Source organism: Atractosteus spatula, chromosome 16 (assembly GCF_055471065.1).
Source record: "Atractosteus spatula isolate fAtrSpa1 chromosome 16, fAtrSpa1.hap1, whole genome shotgun sequence".
Classification (NCBI taxonomy): Eukaryota; Metazoa; Chordata; class Actinopteri; order Semionotiformes; family Lepisosteidae; genus Atractosteus; species Atractosteus spatula.
Window position 1 is genome coordinate 5,007,773 of NC_142721.1, and position 14,537 is coordinate 5,022,309.

Here is a 14,537-nt window from a genome sequence, read left to right on the forward strand (position 1 = left end):
TGGGCAGCATAAGCAATAGAAATGTGTGACCTGATTGATAATAACAATAAATCATCCGTCTGGCACCTTCCATTATTCATCGGGTTCACAAGCTCAGAGGCATTTAACCTTCATATGAATAACATTATTTACCCTCTATCAACTGCCCCCCAACATACATGCTGTACTCCCCTGCCAACTCTGCTCTGCCTTCTGTTTCTCTAGTGAAAGACTGCAGCCCTTGGGTCTCATGGCTGCTCTGTGTTTTTTTTCCTGTATCGCTCCTTCATTCCTGTCTGGTAATACTGTAAGAACATAAAAAAGTTACCAATGAGAAAAGGCCATTCGTCCCATCAAGCCTGCTTAATACTTATTAGCTAATTGATCTAAGTATTTAATCCAGCTGTTTTCTGAAGAAGCCAGAATATTGGCCTCAGCATGGCTGGGTAGCTTCTTCCATATTCCCACAACCCCCTGTTCTCAGTTTTAAATCTACTTCAATGTAGTTTTCACTTGTGCCCTCTGAGCTACTTACGTAACACATCATATTTCCACAGATCACCAGAGGATGTACTGTATTTTAGGTTAATATTGTAGAAAATACATAATGCTTCATGGCCTTTCTATGTGATGGCAGTGTATCTTTATCTGCTTTAATAATGATGTGGTCTGTAGATTTGGACCCTGAAGAATTAAACCATAATTATTGGTGCATAGATCTGTAGGGGCTTATCCATATATATATATATGAAAAGGACTGTAGTATATACAAGACTTTTATGTGTGAAGTAAAATATAGAACACACATAAATATAATGTTTCTTTTTATTACAAATGAAGAAGTGTGTTGCCTTTTTCTTAAATCTCTCCTTATCTGCATTATAAAGAGTAAAAGATTGTTCTTCCATGCCTCAGTGGGTTCAGCCAAACCAATACTATTCCCATTTTTTTAGCAGACAGTTGCTTCTCTGCCTGAAGTAAGATTGACATTAGCACACAAACACACCACTGTATTGATTGCTGTTTGCTTTTTTCCGTAAGAAATGGTGTGTGTAGAGTAGCTAGGGACCAATAGTGTGGATTACAACAGATGTGGAGCAATTTCACTAGACATGTTTTTGATAAGCTCTGCACCCTGTCCAGAGTGCCCAAGCCTTTCAGCTCAATCAGGGCTGATGTCTTACAGTCTTGTAGTCTGATGCCGCCCTTAAAAGGAGCGTTATAACAACCACATATACTGTATGTGTATATCGTGAAACATAGCTGTCCTTTTAATTTACTATGTCAATACTATGTCATGTTTTAGTCTTTCTGTAATTCTTAACAGTGCATGTACAGTATATATAAAATGCATCTTAAAGACTGTGATGCTCATTCTACTGTTCTTTAATTAATTTCTAACTCTTCTTGATAAAACATACATATGCATTAGGATGATGGTAGTTTTAAGCCTACTAATTTTTATAGGAAAATTGTGTCCTGGAATAAGCAGTTGAGTCTTGAGGCAGATTAAATCTTTGTATTGGAATTAAATCTAATTAAAGCTGTAGCAGGCAGTGCTGTTTTCTCTTCAGTGAGCATTATTTACTAGCCTTGCCAACAAATGCAATCATTAAATGAGACATCTTTTATGTATTTTTTTCGGAGAAAATGCTTTGATACCTTGTATTTTTAACTTTACCAATTCCACTTCTGTGTACCAGTATTTATGGTGAACATGCTGTTGACATAAACTTTGAATATATACAGTAAAAACAGGCTCCAATGTGACAAAATTTGTATGCAAAGTAGAATGCAGGATACTGTACATTTGCATTTGGGAACCCCATTAACACCCTCACACCTTTTACTGCCTTTGAGACCTTTTTAGAAAATTAGAGAGAATTTCTGCAAGTCATGAATGCTTCTCTGTCAGTCAGTCATAGACATACACTGGACCACAGGCTAAGCTGATGCCTGTGTTAACCTTACAGTATGTCAAAACCATTTTGGCACAGAAGTTCTCTCCAAACAAGCAGGACAACGTCAATTAAAACTGCTAGTGTAAGAAGAAGGGGCCTGTCAAAATTCTTCAAATTCAAGCGCATTGTACATCATACGTTCCCAATTCAGAGACAGTACAAAATAAAAAGAGTCACACACAGTAGCAGGTCAGCTTTCAGAATCATTCAGAATCCAAAAGCCAATTTCCTCTCTCTGTTTCCTCACCAGCCTTATTTCTTCGAGACGTTACTACTTTGAGGTTCTACATAAACAAGACGACAAGGGCTCAGATCATGTTGAGGTTGGGGTAAGTAATTCTAGTTCCATATCTACATACCGAGCTATAATTAATGTCAGTGTCAAAAGAGAGAATAACGTTTTCAAAGCTGGGAAAACTAAAGAAAATAAACACTGACTTCCATCAGCAAGCTGTCAATCATTTTTCTTTTAATAAATACTATTCATATTCATTTTCTTTGCACTACATTTCTATATCTTGAAAAGTTAATTTCCTGTTTGATCTAATCCTTCGTTCAGGGATTCATTAATCTTGTTGTTTTTTTCTGAGCAAAACAAAGGAAACCCGAATGCTTTGTTCTTCATGTATTCTGGGAGACATTAACAAACGCAGAAAATATTGGAATAAAGAGAATAATGGCAAGGAAACTGGATCATAATATTACATCTCTCATCGTCTTACAAATATATGTATTTAAAAGTACATTTCCCAGTAACAGTCAAAATATAATCTAAGTATTTTTTTTCAGAACTCTACATTGACAGGTAAGGCTTCAGCTTCATTTGTTATAGTGTTTTAAGTAACATTTTTTTCCGGTCTTTCTGAGTGATGCTAAGCTATGCTACAACATTTTAGATACTACGGCAAATTGTTGCTTGAGGCCTTGAACTCTTCTATACAGTATGTGAGAACAGTTTGAAGAAATATGTATTTTCTTTCAGAATAAAAGATCTTGCCTTGTGTGATGAAGTATATTACCCTTTTAGCTGCAAGTTTCAATATTCTGAATAACAAAATGTATAACTGTAACCTTTTGCGTCATATTTAAAATTATCAATGAGGTTTCATTAATATAACATTGTGTACTTGAAAAGTCTAGTTTTGATCCTGTTGTCATCTCTGCTTCTTTTCCTTTCTCGCTATTAGACAGGACATGTGAAATGTAAATTAGAACATAAAAATAGTTACAAATGGCAATTTGGCCCATCTAGCTTATTTGCTAGTAATTAATTGATCCAGGGATCTCATCCAGCTGTTTCTTGAAAGAAGCCAGAGTTTTGGCTTCAACAACATGGCAGGGTAGCTTGTTCCATACTCTCCTACCACTTTAAAGAAAAAAGAGCATTTTGTTCTCATTTTTAAATGCACTCCCATATAGTTTCTACTGGTGTCCTCTGGTTTGTGTTGCAGTGTGTATTCTGAAGAAGACCATTGGGTTGAATTTGTCAGTGCCTTTGAAGTTTTTTGAATACTTTGATCAGGTAGCCTTTTCCAAAACAAGGTTTCCTCAGGCTTTTGAACTGGAATATGATGTTCTGACCCACATTGTGCAAGGCAGTCACCAAGGTAGTTATTGTGTTCTTCTGCGAACAGATTTAAACTGTTTCTGACTTCACAAAATAAGACTTCAGATAGGTGCTGGGTGCAGACACCAGCCAATTAGGTCTTCCAAATAGACAAGTGAAAAAAACATCATATTAAGGTATTAGCGTGGGCACGGGAAAGCTATTAACAATTTCTTATTTGGCCGTTTTTCAGAGTTTGTCTGTTTTCAGAGACTGCATTTGAAATCTAAATTTAAAACGCAAAGCCAAATGATGTGAAAAACATCTTTTTGCCTGCTGGGTTTTAGTACCTTATGGTCTTCTTCCAATTAAAGATAACACATTTTATTACCAGATGAAAGCTTTACATAGTTACAGAACTTCAGCGCCTGTCTTCTTATGCGTTACTGAAAGTAAAAAGTAATGACCTTGTGGTCGAGAGTGCCATAGTTAACTCAGTTCTATCGTTCTGACTGTCATGTGTTTAAAAAAGCAACATGCCCTTGCTGGTAGAAAAACATAAATTTAGAGCAACAGCACTGCACTGACAAAACTTCCTTGTAACTCTGTAGGTGTTTTAAAAAGCATTTTGTGATTTTCTTTCATCTTATGCAGCAAAAGAACATAAACATTTAAAAACTAAAGGCCATTCAGCTTGTTTGCTAGTGGTTTAATGACTCAGCAATTCCATCTGTTTCTTCTAGGATCCTGTGGACTAGTTTCAATCACTAGGGTCAATGCTAGGGAAAGATTAATTTAGACCCCCACAATGCCTTGAAAGGAAACCACTCCTGTTTGCGAAAATTCCCCTAAATGTAATGACCGCTTGTGTCCTTGGGTCTTTGTATTAATTCTGATCTTGAAGATGACATTTGAGCTGACTTGACCAAAGCCTTTTGGGATTTTGAATACCAGACTCAAGTCACTACGTAATCTTCCAGACAACTAGCAAGGTTTTTAACCATCTGCACTATAGTACAAATCATTTTCACTGTCCCCAAAGCTTGCTTCCAGGTGTAGAAATTGCATAATTCTATTTTCTTATCGATCCAGACATTCATTGGTCATTTCAGGTATAAGGGTAATGACAGTTTATATCTTTAAATTTGGAAAATGTAATTCTCCCATAAATAAGGCAAGAATAGTCTCCCTTTTTACTTGCTGACCTTAATGCAGAACAGGAGCCTGTAAAAAGCTCTGCTGTTATCAGGTGCCAAAACCAAAACCCGTTTAAGAGTCAGGCAGTCAAAAGTATCCCCGAACCAGAAGCAATGAAATAAAAATTGAAAACTTTAACAGAACATAAATTAATAAACTAGCAGTCAAAAAGATGTGGAGGGATTTAAATAAAAGATAAAGAATTTCCTCTTGACTGAATTACAGCCCCAGGTTAGCTCCTGAGATTTTCTTACCTCTTCTGCTTTCTTCAGCGGATCGTGCACTGGCATTTGCGTATTAAAAAACAAGCGAAGCAGAAGTACCAAATGATGTACTGTACTATGTACAGGGTATGTGCATTTGTGATTGTTTGTTTTAGAGTATATTTAGACACAGAAGTTAAGCCTGCTTTGCTTTTTCAGAAGCACCTTGTTGCCATGGTAGTTTTGAAACAGAACTAAGGATTTGAACGGTGGCACTCTAGAAACCTAGACACCTTTCATCAGAGCACCTTCCTTCCTCCAGGCAAGCTGTGGGGAGCAGAGACTATTTTACCTCACCCTTGAGGCTTTTGAATTGGTAGTAGCAGAGAAACACTAATCTCAAGTGTTCTTCTTGAAGAGGAAGCTTTTAAAGAAGGCCCTGCTGCCTTGTGTTTATCTTTCATTAAAAAATAATTGAACTCTCCCCATTTTAAGGCAGTTAAAATGGATCTACCACAGTACTTTATTCTCATGAAATAGGAAATAAAATGTAAATTTTATCATTTTTTAAAAGCTCCCTGGTGTGCAGGAGTATCAGCTGAAGGCAAATATTGAGATATCTTGAAATAGAAAGTCAATATTATCTCTATATTGTGACCCACTGTTGTGTGCACTGTGTGTGTGAAATACTAACAAACCAAACAACACTCATCTGAAGTTATTACCGCAGAAACATTATTTTACTCTTTTTACTTTCCGCTGTTGTCTTGACCATGTACTATGATGCTGCATTTACAGTATCTCTCCTGACAATTCATGACCCATGATCTCCAATGACTGAATGCGTTAGAAACCAACAGTGCTTTAGTCTGCCTTGAAACTAAAGTTGTCATGTGGGCCAGACAGCTCTCTCACTGCCTCATAATATAAAAAAGGTGTTCTTTCCAGGACATGCATACTTTGCAGTTCCACAAACCTGCCTCTGTTGCCCCCAGCTGAGTGACATTGGATAGAAAGAGCCTCACTCCACCCTTCAATCATTAGAATATAAGAATGGTTACAAATGACAGGAGGCTTTTTAGCCCATCTAGGCCATTTAGTAGTTAGTAGTTAATTGATCTAAGGATCTCATCCAGCCATTTATTGAAAGAAACCATTTTATTGGCTCAACAAAATGGCTGGGTAGCTTGTATCATAGTCCTACAACTCTCTGGGTTTAGAAGTACACCAAATGAGAATACCATATATATACCAACAGATACCTTTCCAGTGCTATTAGGGGTATTTTCTGTACCGATTACAGTACATAGTATGCTTTGCACTAAATTGTATTTTTACATGAACCAAAATTACGTGAAAATGGTCTTTGTCAAATTGACATAGCTGTGAAGGTGCAGGCATATTATTCAGTTGTTGTCACGTTTGCAGACATCTGTCAACAGCAGCGCTTCTCATGTGTTAAAAAATGACGCCTACACCAGGGGAAAAAGCACACACACATTCCACGGATGTGTTCAGTCATGGAATGAAAAGATCATTCACAGCTAAAGATGCAGGGAGAGAGTGTTAAGATTCAGCATTTCCAAACTGCCAGCTTGTGAAGAAATTTAAAAAAAACTCCAATCTCACTTGACTGATTTACAGAGATCCAGCTATTCTGTATTAACACATTTACTTTTAATGGCCTATTTTATTACTCCCTGTCCTGTTTGCAAGAAACAGTGCTGCCAAGCAGCACCACCTGCATCAGCTTGGTGTGAGTTCCTGAGCTCTACAGGGACTTAGAAACATGCCACTTAACAGTAGTTAGCCATGTTGTTTTGCACGTGTTATTTTTAAAGTGCACAAACCCTGATTTATATTAAAAAGGTTTTGCAGTCCAGTAAGGGTAGTGTGAATTGTAATAACTTACTATAAGAAAGAGGGTAACACAGCTGAGAGAAAAAGGTTTTCACATACTGGATTTAAATTTTAATTTGATGTTTGTCAGATATTTAAGGTTGTTTAATCAATTGAAAGTGTACGTTAAAGCGTATGTTTACTTTTCCTCTGCCATAAATAAATTCAGCTACTGTACTGTAAAAGTAATATTTTAAGGTGTAAAATACTAAGGGGCAGGGGTGTAAAATATCGGTCTTTTTCTAGGCTAGACACCCAACAGAATTATGCCAGCCACATAAGTTTCAAAACCACCATTCAAAAAATATTAAAATATTTTTTATTTTTTTACATATTTATGTTGTCATTTTGAGAGAAGTATATCAAGAGTTAAATAAGCTCTTCCTCTTAACCAAAGAAAGGGGTCTCTATAACCTAACTAGTTGATGTATAGTATACCGTGTGTATTCTCACCTGCTATGAATCACTTCTAGGGTTTATAACTGGCAACTGACATGTCCATCACATTTACTGTATCTTTATTTTATATTATTTTGATGTTTTATTTAAAGGCTAAGTGGTTTTCCTTGGTATACTTAAGGATAACAGAAAATATTTTACACTGTAGCCTTTCTCTATATACCGTATACTGTATCCTCTATACAGTATACTGTACTGTATACACATTGATTTTTTATTAAAATAATCTACCATACCGAAAGCCTTAACAAACCCTAGTCTCCTGCTTGTGCAAGCAGTCTTCAATTTTGAGGCTATTGGTCCCATAGTACTCAAGTGCTGTCAGTACATTTTTTCAGCTCCATTGAAAACTATAAAATAATTGTTTGAACAGTAAGTTGAAGGCTGCAACATGTTCAGTTGTTTTCAGCTGAGATTACAGTGTCGAAAGGCATAAAAACTGAAATGCTAGGGAGAAAGGCATTCTTTTATGGACGGATATTGAATGTTGATTTCTTTCCTTTTATCTGTCCACTTCCTGGTGTGTTTGAACTTCTTCTTTACACTATTTGCCACAGCATACAGGAACAGTACTCATTAAACTCAATGTACATTAGGGTATCAGTGCAGTATGATTCTCATTAAAGGTTATAATCCTACGAGCACATGCACTTCACAGTGAATTTGAATGCAACCTCATTCAACAGCTAACTTTTGGACTAAAACTTTGAACAATATTTGCTTTTATTTTTAATTTTGAGTAAGAGTCTGCAATCTAAAAGTTTAGCTTTCACTTGATGAAAGTTTTCTGTGCACGGGACAGTATGAATTTTGAAAGACAGTATCTCAGAGGCACATAGGGCCCATACGTTTACTGCTCATCAAAGAGCATTTCGGGTAGTCCCAGCGCTATGGGTTTAGAGTGATCCTAAAAATCCATGATTTTGGCAAGACCGGTATCCGTTGTAACACAGGAACAGGTGAAGGTTTATTCCACGCTGAAAGGAAAAGCACAGAATAAACCTTTACCTGTTTCTTTGCAGCCTAGTCATGCTGACGCAGCTCCCTACTCGAACGTCTATTATAACACAGACTAAGTCAAAAATTGTTTCAATTACTGTATGTCTCGAAGAGCTCGGGTAGAATATAAATCAAAAGATCATGTGTCTTTCCTGTATCAGGTGTATGGATCAGAGCTGCAGATGTTTCTCACCTCAATGGGACAAGGGGTTTTATACAGAATCTAAAGGGGCCACTCTTTCAAAGAGAAACTCTGGTACTGACCTGTCGAGGTCCTGTACCCTAAAGCTTGAAGTTAATGCACCGATTGAGTGACCTGGCATGAGGGCAGAGCAGTGAACTGCGGAGGATGGATGGCCTGTGTCGAAAATATTCCCAGCTAAACCTCAAGCTGTCAGGCAGGCTCGCTTGGCTGCTGTGATTCATATGTTTCATTCAGTGTATGGGTTTATCGTGAGGTCTGTGAGGGCTTTGTTCACTGGGCTGTGCTATTGACTTCATTGTGTTCTCTCCTCATTGTTATGGTCTTTTGCTAAGGGCTTGCTCTCCCTTTTTTGTTTATTTTTCCCTTTATCTTTTTTTTCCTTGTGACTATCTTGCCAATTTTAAGGTGAGTCTTCAGTATGAAGGGAGTTGGAGGCAGTGCAGTAAATTGTATTAAGGGGGTGCTCTGTTTTTTTTTCTAAGTCTATTTGTATGATATGCTTTATACTGTATTCACAACCCGTAGCCTGAAGTACTCAAAATGCTTGTGCACCCAAATTTTATTTTGGGAAAACATTACATACAGTATGCTGCTTTTCCTTCACTTGGAGTACAGCCATTTTGCCAAACACTGACGTTAACACAGAGAGAGAGGACTTTTAATGTGGTACTTCAGAATCCAAAGAAAATATAGGTAATTTGTTAACACCAATGGACTAAATGCCTCGTTCTCTTCATGCTTTTTTGCATTAGCCCAAGAACGAGTATACCCTAGAAAGACAATACACACACATTCTGGGAACTCATGGACTGAAATGCTTCTCTTTTAAAAACCAGATGTGTAGGCCAAAGCCTGAAAAAAGACAATTCTTCAGTAAGAGTCATATTATAAATAGCACAGAATCTTCATAACAGAAATTCACAGATACCCAAAGAGAATACAAATACTGTAGCTGTTAACTTTAGGTTTCTTCACCTATATCCCTGTCAGGGCAGAGAAGGTACATATTATTTATACCGTATATTAAAAACATTCTTTGCATCACTAGAGGTAATTTAAAATTTTGAGAGGTTAAATGTGTTGGTGATAATTTGACTCACTCTATACAATTATGCAAAAAAGTAGACTACTCCAGAAATACTGCACCATCTATTTCAGGTTCCTGCTGCTTATCTCATTAGATACAGTATACTGTACAGTATTGGTGATTGTATGATGTTCTCCTTTGATATCCAGTTAATAAGAGAAGTTTCAGGAAGGCATTAGCTGTAGTGAACAAGGCATGCCACTAACAGTATATGTATTTTAATTATTTTATCAATTTTAATTAATAATTCAAGAAGAAAACATTTTTAAAACACTGTCATCAGTATGGAATATTTTTGGCAATTTCCTATTTCTGAAATGTTTGAATAGGCAACAAAAGTGTAAGAAATATATGTTAAGAACTGTCAATGTGCACGGTGCTCTTTATTTCTATACAGTACATTAAAAACTGAAACTTACACAAAGGGTTGCAGTAGTCTGGGAAAAGCTAGCCAGCCTTGTTGTCATAAAAAGCTAGTTGAGATTAATTAGCTGCTGACAGCCAAACAACCTTGATGGTTTTTTGTAACCTTTTCATTTGTTCTGAGGTGATGTCACTGTTTGAACAAGCTGATTCATTTTGCAGTCATTGTGTATAGTGAGATCTCATTAAGTGTTCCACTGCAAGAGTACCTGAACATTCCTAGTGAAAGGTACAGTGGATTGAGATACAGTATAGTACATTCAGTAGAACCTGATTCAAATTATCTTTCTGTATGCATATAATGCTAACAGTAATACTGTACATAATTATCTTAAAAATTAATCCCAAATGTTTTTTTTAGCCCAAACTATGTATGGTTTTCTTCACCTTAAAGTTGCTGCTAACATGTCACTGTTTCTGTGCACAGGGAGCACCAAGCTGTAAAGAGCAATTTTCAGAGGGAAAAGATTCAAAAGACTCAGGGTTTTTTTAAGTCAACCACTACTGAGCCAAAGATAACATTCACTGCTCTCTTTACAGGCCTCAAACGTCATCAGGGACACAAGGAGTGCTCAGTCAACTGCACTGAAAAACAAGGAATTTAATTAGCAAGTGCAAACACAGGCAATCATTTATTCAACAAATTCTTTTCATTGAGAGTTGCTTTGAGAGAGTTCTACTAAGCTCGGATGCTATCTTACACCACCATGTTTTATACGGTAGGCTTTAAAACAACACTGGAAATGTTTTTCATATGTAATTAGTTAAAAAAAAGTATATTTCTTCAGTCCCGATCTTTTCAAGCTTCTAGCTCTCTATTTTGGACAAGACAGTGATGAAGTCTGTCTGGCTCTTGTGCTAATGCTCCAAACAAAGCTGACAGGTTACCCCTGCAGACAGCAGGCTTTCCATGGCAACCTGTTCTTTTGGACTGCCCTCTGTGAGTGGTCTGAACACTAGCATTATCTGAGAATCACTGTCAAGAGCACGGATGTGAATGAAGCCACAGCTTATGGTAAAGATCTATGATCTGTGTTTTTGAGGGAATGAACTGCAATACCAGTATTCCATTTTTGAATTTTTTGTAGTTTTCTCCATGTTAAAGAAGAAAATTAAAATAAAGACCAATATGTATAAGACAAATATTTAGTATCGTCAGATTTTCTTCAATAAGTACGCTGAAATTTTTGTAAGGCTGTCCTGTCATTCTCTTCTATGCATGACTGCAATGCATAATTTTGCTTTAATGTCCTGTAAAGGGCTGAGTAATTATGTACAATTTGTATGTATTGTACATGAGCACACCAAATACTTGCAGAACTGATGGAACAAATGCAGTACAAGGATACCGACAAGAACACTTTAATGTACACTACACATCTAATATTTCATTTTAGAGCAAACACTTTGTACAGTATGTGAATCTCATTAAAAGACTATCAAACACTTTAACAGAACTTTAGCCTCAATGGAGTCCTACTGCTTTTACAAACATCTGAACCACCCACATTTTCTAAATAAATTCTTTTAAATGCTAATGCACTTTTTGCATTATAAACAAAGGATAACTTTTCCTAGTTCCTTAGTCCCTAGTCTAAATTATCAAACACTTCCATAATTATGAAATGATATAAGTTTGCTAGTCTAACAAAGTAATTATAACTACTATTATTAGAATTCCTGTACTGTTAATTTTGTACTTTGCTTTAATTATTGCATAAGGTTTAATAATGCCAAGATAGACCATACAGTCTCACCACTGGTCACTTAGTACTTAAGTGTGCCAAAATAGCTACAGTATATAGTTCTTTTAAATCTATCATCTTGAAGGAACTGTATGTATTGATCCCCCAATGAGGTGACCTTGAAAAGCAAGAAGAGGTCTGTGCAATCAGGAGAATAGTAAATGCTGTGAAATCAAGGAATCTATGCTGAAATGGCTTTTCTTCATTTCAGAGGCAGTGCTGCCTACAGTATCTGATAATGGGGTGTACTCCTTTTAAAAGCCTAGATCATAATCTGTCTTCCACTTCAGGCACTGTTTCATCACTGGTTCAAATCAGTGACATGCAATTACGAGACAAAAAACTATAATGGAGCATTTTGTATCTGTATTTTCATTGTTTGTTGCTTTACCTACTCTAATGTGATTCTATGAATCTTTTTAAAGATGCTGCTATTTAAAGATTTCAACATACTGTATACAGTATATGTTCTAAACAATACTTCTCCTAACAGATTGCTGTGAAGGACACAGGGGTCACAGAGACCCCCAGTGGTAAAAGCTGACTGTCCATCATATCAAACACTGTGTCCTGTTGGCTGTTTTATGCTTGGTTCTATGCACTTACTGGATGCCCTTCCCTTTGGCTACAAGAGTGTTCGTTTCAAGAGGACACTTCACTGTCAAAAAACCTCAGCTGTTATGGTGACACTCACATTCTTTCACTATGGGGAAGAGTCAAATCAAACAGCCTTGGCTTCTCAGGTGCATCAAAGAGCACATGGGGGTATTGGAAACATTTTTCATGCTTCTCCCTACGGTCTCTCTCTGGTAAAAGGTCAAAGATAATTAGCACAGCCAATACAAAATGATGCTGGAATGACAGGAAAAACACATAAACCTCTAAAAGCATATGTTACTGGTAAGACATAAAGCAATATCAGAATATCACTTTTCCCAGATGTTTTTTTTTCTGAGCTCTGTTTCTTCACTGCTTTTGTGTATGGTGAAATAGTGTTTGTTATTCGATCCCCTTTCCATAAATGGCCTGTCCTCAGTGATTATGTCTGCTGTAATGAGATGTGGCACCATAACTGCAAGGCATATTTGGAGCAATTGTACTTATTGGGGTGGTACAGTAATCGCTGGTAAGGAAGTTAAACTGCAGTGGTTTACACAGCTGCTTTAAATATGTCCGTAGGAAGCAAGAATGATTTAACGTGATCCTCTCCGGTTTGTGCCGGAGCAAGGACGTGATGTCCACTCTGCATTAAATCTACAGTACTAAGGGTTGAATAGGCCTGTAGCTCTAGCAAAATCAAAACAGCGTTTGCCAATAAATTTAAAAGTTGTACTTTAGAGGGAATTTCTAGAAATTATCCAATTGCTTAACAGCAGAGGTTACACCTTATAAATTGATTTGTTGAACTTTAGTGTTTGCTGAACTGCTTTTGTATCAACTTCCTCTGTCTTAGGAAGAAAGTAATCATTGCTGAGCAGAAAATAGATAAGTTAAGAAGAAACTTTTTCTTGCTTGCTAATCATCGTGACTACCAGGCTAAAATTGTGACTAGCTCATTGTCCCTGCCTCCTGGATGGATAAAGAGTATGATCTGATCCTCAGAAATTTCATGTTGTGGATAAATGTGCAAGGTTACTATATTGCCCTTGGTACTGGGCAATACCTTGGAATACCTTGGAATGACCGATTACACCAATAAAATATTTACTGCTTCTGCCTCTGACCTGTGCCTGATGTCAGCTTACTTCTTTATGATCACAGAATGATAAGTTCAACACATTTGGTTCCATGCTTCTACGATCAGCCTGTGTAAATAAGTATTGCCTGTTTTCTGTCCTGAAAGCTCTCTGTCAAGGAATGAATTATGTCCGCTTTTCACGGTGTTAGCTTCCTGAAGATACAGTAGGAACAGTAGAACAAGGGACCTTCTTCACCTTGAAACTAGGCCTGACCTCAACCTTCTGTCTAACCAACCATTCTGCACATGAAAACAGTTGGTCTGTGATCTTCAGTCAGGAGCAAGATAGTGGGTTGTTTTTCTTTATATCTATCAACTTTTCTGTGTATGTTTTTTCTCTGTTTCAGTGGCGTCCATTTCTCCCAGGCCTGAAGTTTGAAATAATTGATTCAGCATACATCTCGCTGTACACAGGTAAACCACCAGACTGGGAATGGGAGACGGGGTGCTAGGGAGTGAGACTTGGTCTCCCTGAGGGAGAGCTTTACCTTCGTCTGCGTTTAGTTTTGGATGCCAAAGAATATAGGGAGTAAATTAAAGAACATGAATTATATGCAAATTGTCAGTGAAAGAGCAGAGGTCTTACCACACAATCAGGGCAGTTTGTTCTGAGTTTTCATGCTTTGTGAAATTCAGGTAAGCTCAAAGGCACCATGTAAAGCTGTGTTAGATATATCCTCTCTCTTTCTACAGTATGTATAGAAGTGCCTGTAATTTTCTTTGAAAAAAATAATTGTGAAAGTTGCCATAGTTTTAGCACAGATGTCAGGGCAGTTATTCTTTAAAATGAACTTAATCTTCATACCCCGCATATTGCTATGAAATGAATCTGAGACACCTGCCCTAAAACACTCCAATCTTTGATTATAAACTCATAAACAAGAATTTACTCTATTTCCACTTCCAGATTTGTAATTTCTCTCTTTATAAGATTATGTATGTTTTGGATATGATTTGGCAAATAACATACAGTACATACAGAATGCTGTAAATATAATATATACAGAAGGTAGAATACAGTCATACAATTCCTGAAAGCTGGGAAGTGACTCTGTTAACCAAAATGTACTCTTATAAGGCATAAAATGCTACAATA

General features: G+C 36.9%; 1 protein-coding gene across 1 annotated transcript in view; it reads left to right on the forward strand.

Annotated features, from left to right (window-relative positions):
- The window catches only part of b4galnt4a (beta-1,4-N-acetyl-galactosaminyltransferase 4a), a 165,474-nt gene that overhangs the window by 129,288 nt on the left and 21,649 nt on the right, over nucleotides 1-14,537 (forward strand). Inside the window, exons 8-9 of the mRNA XM_088935150.1 lie at nucleotides 2,191-2,269; nucleotides 13,789-13,855. Of these exons, the coding sequence (XP_088791276.1) occupies nucleotides 2,191-2,269; nucleotides 13,789-13,855 (146 nt within the window). The remainder of the gene's footprint in view (nucleotides 1-2,190; nucleotides 2,270-13,788; nucleotides 13,856-14,537) is intronic.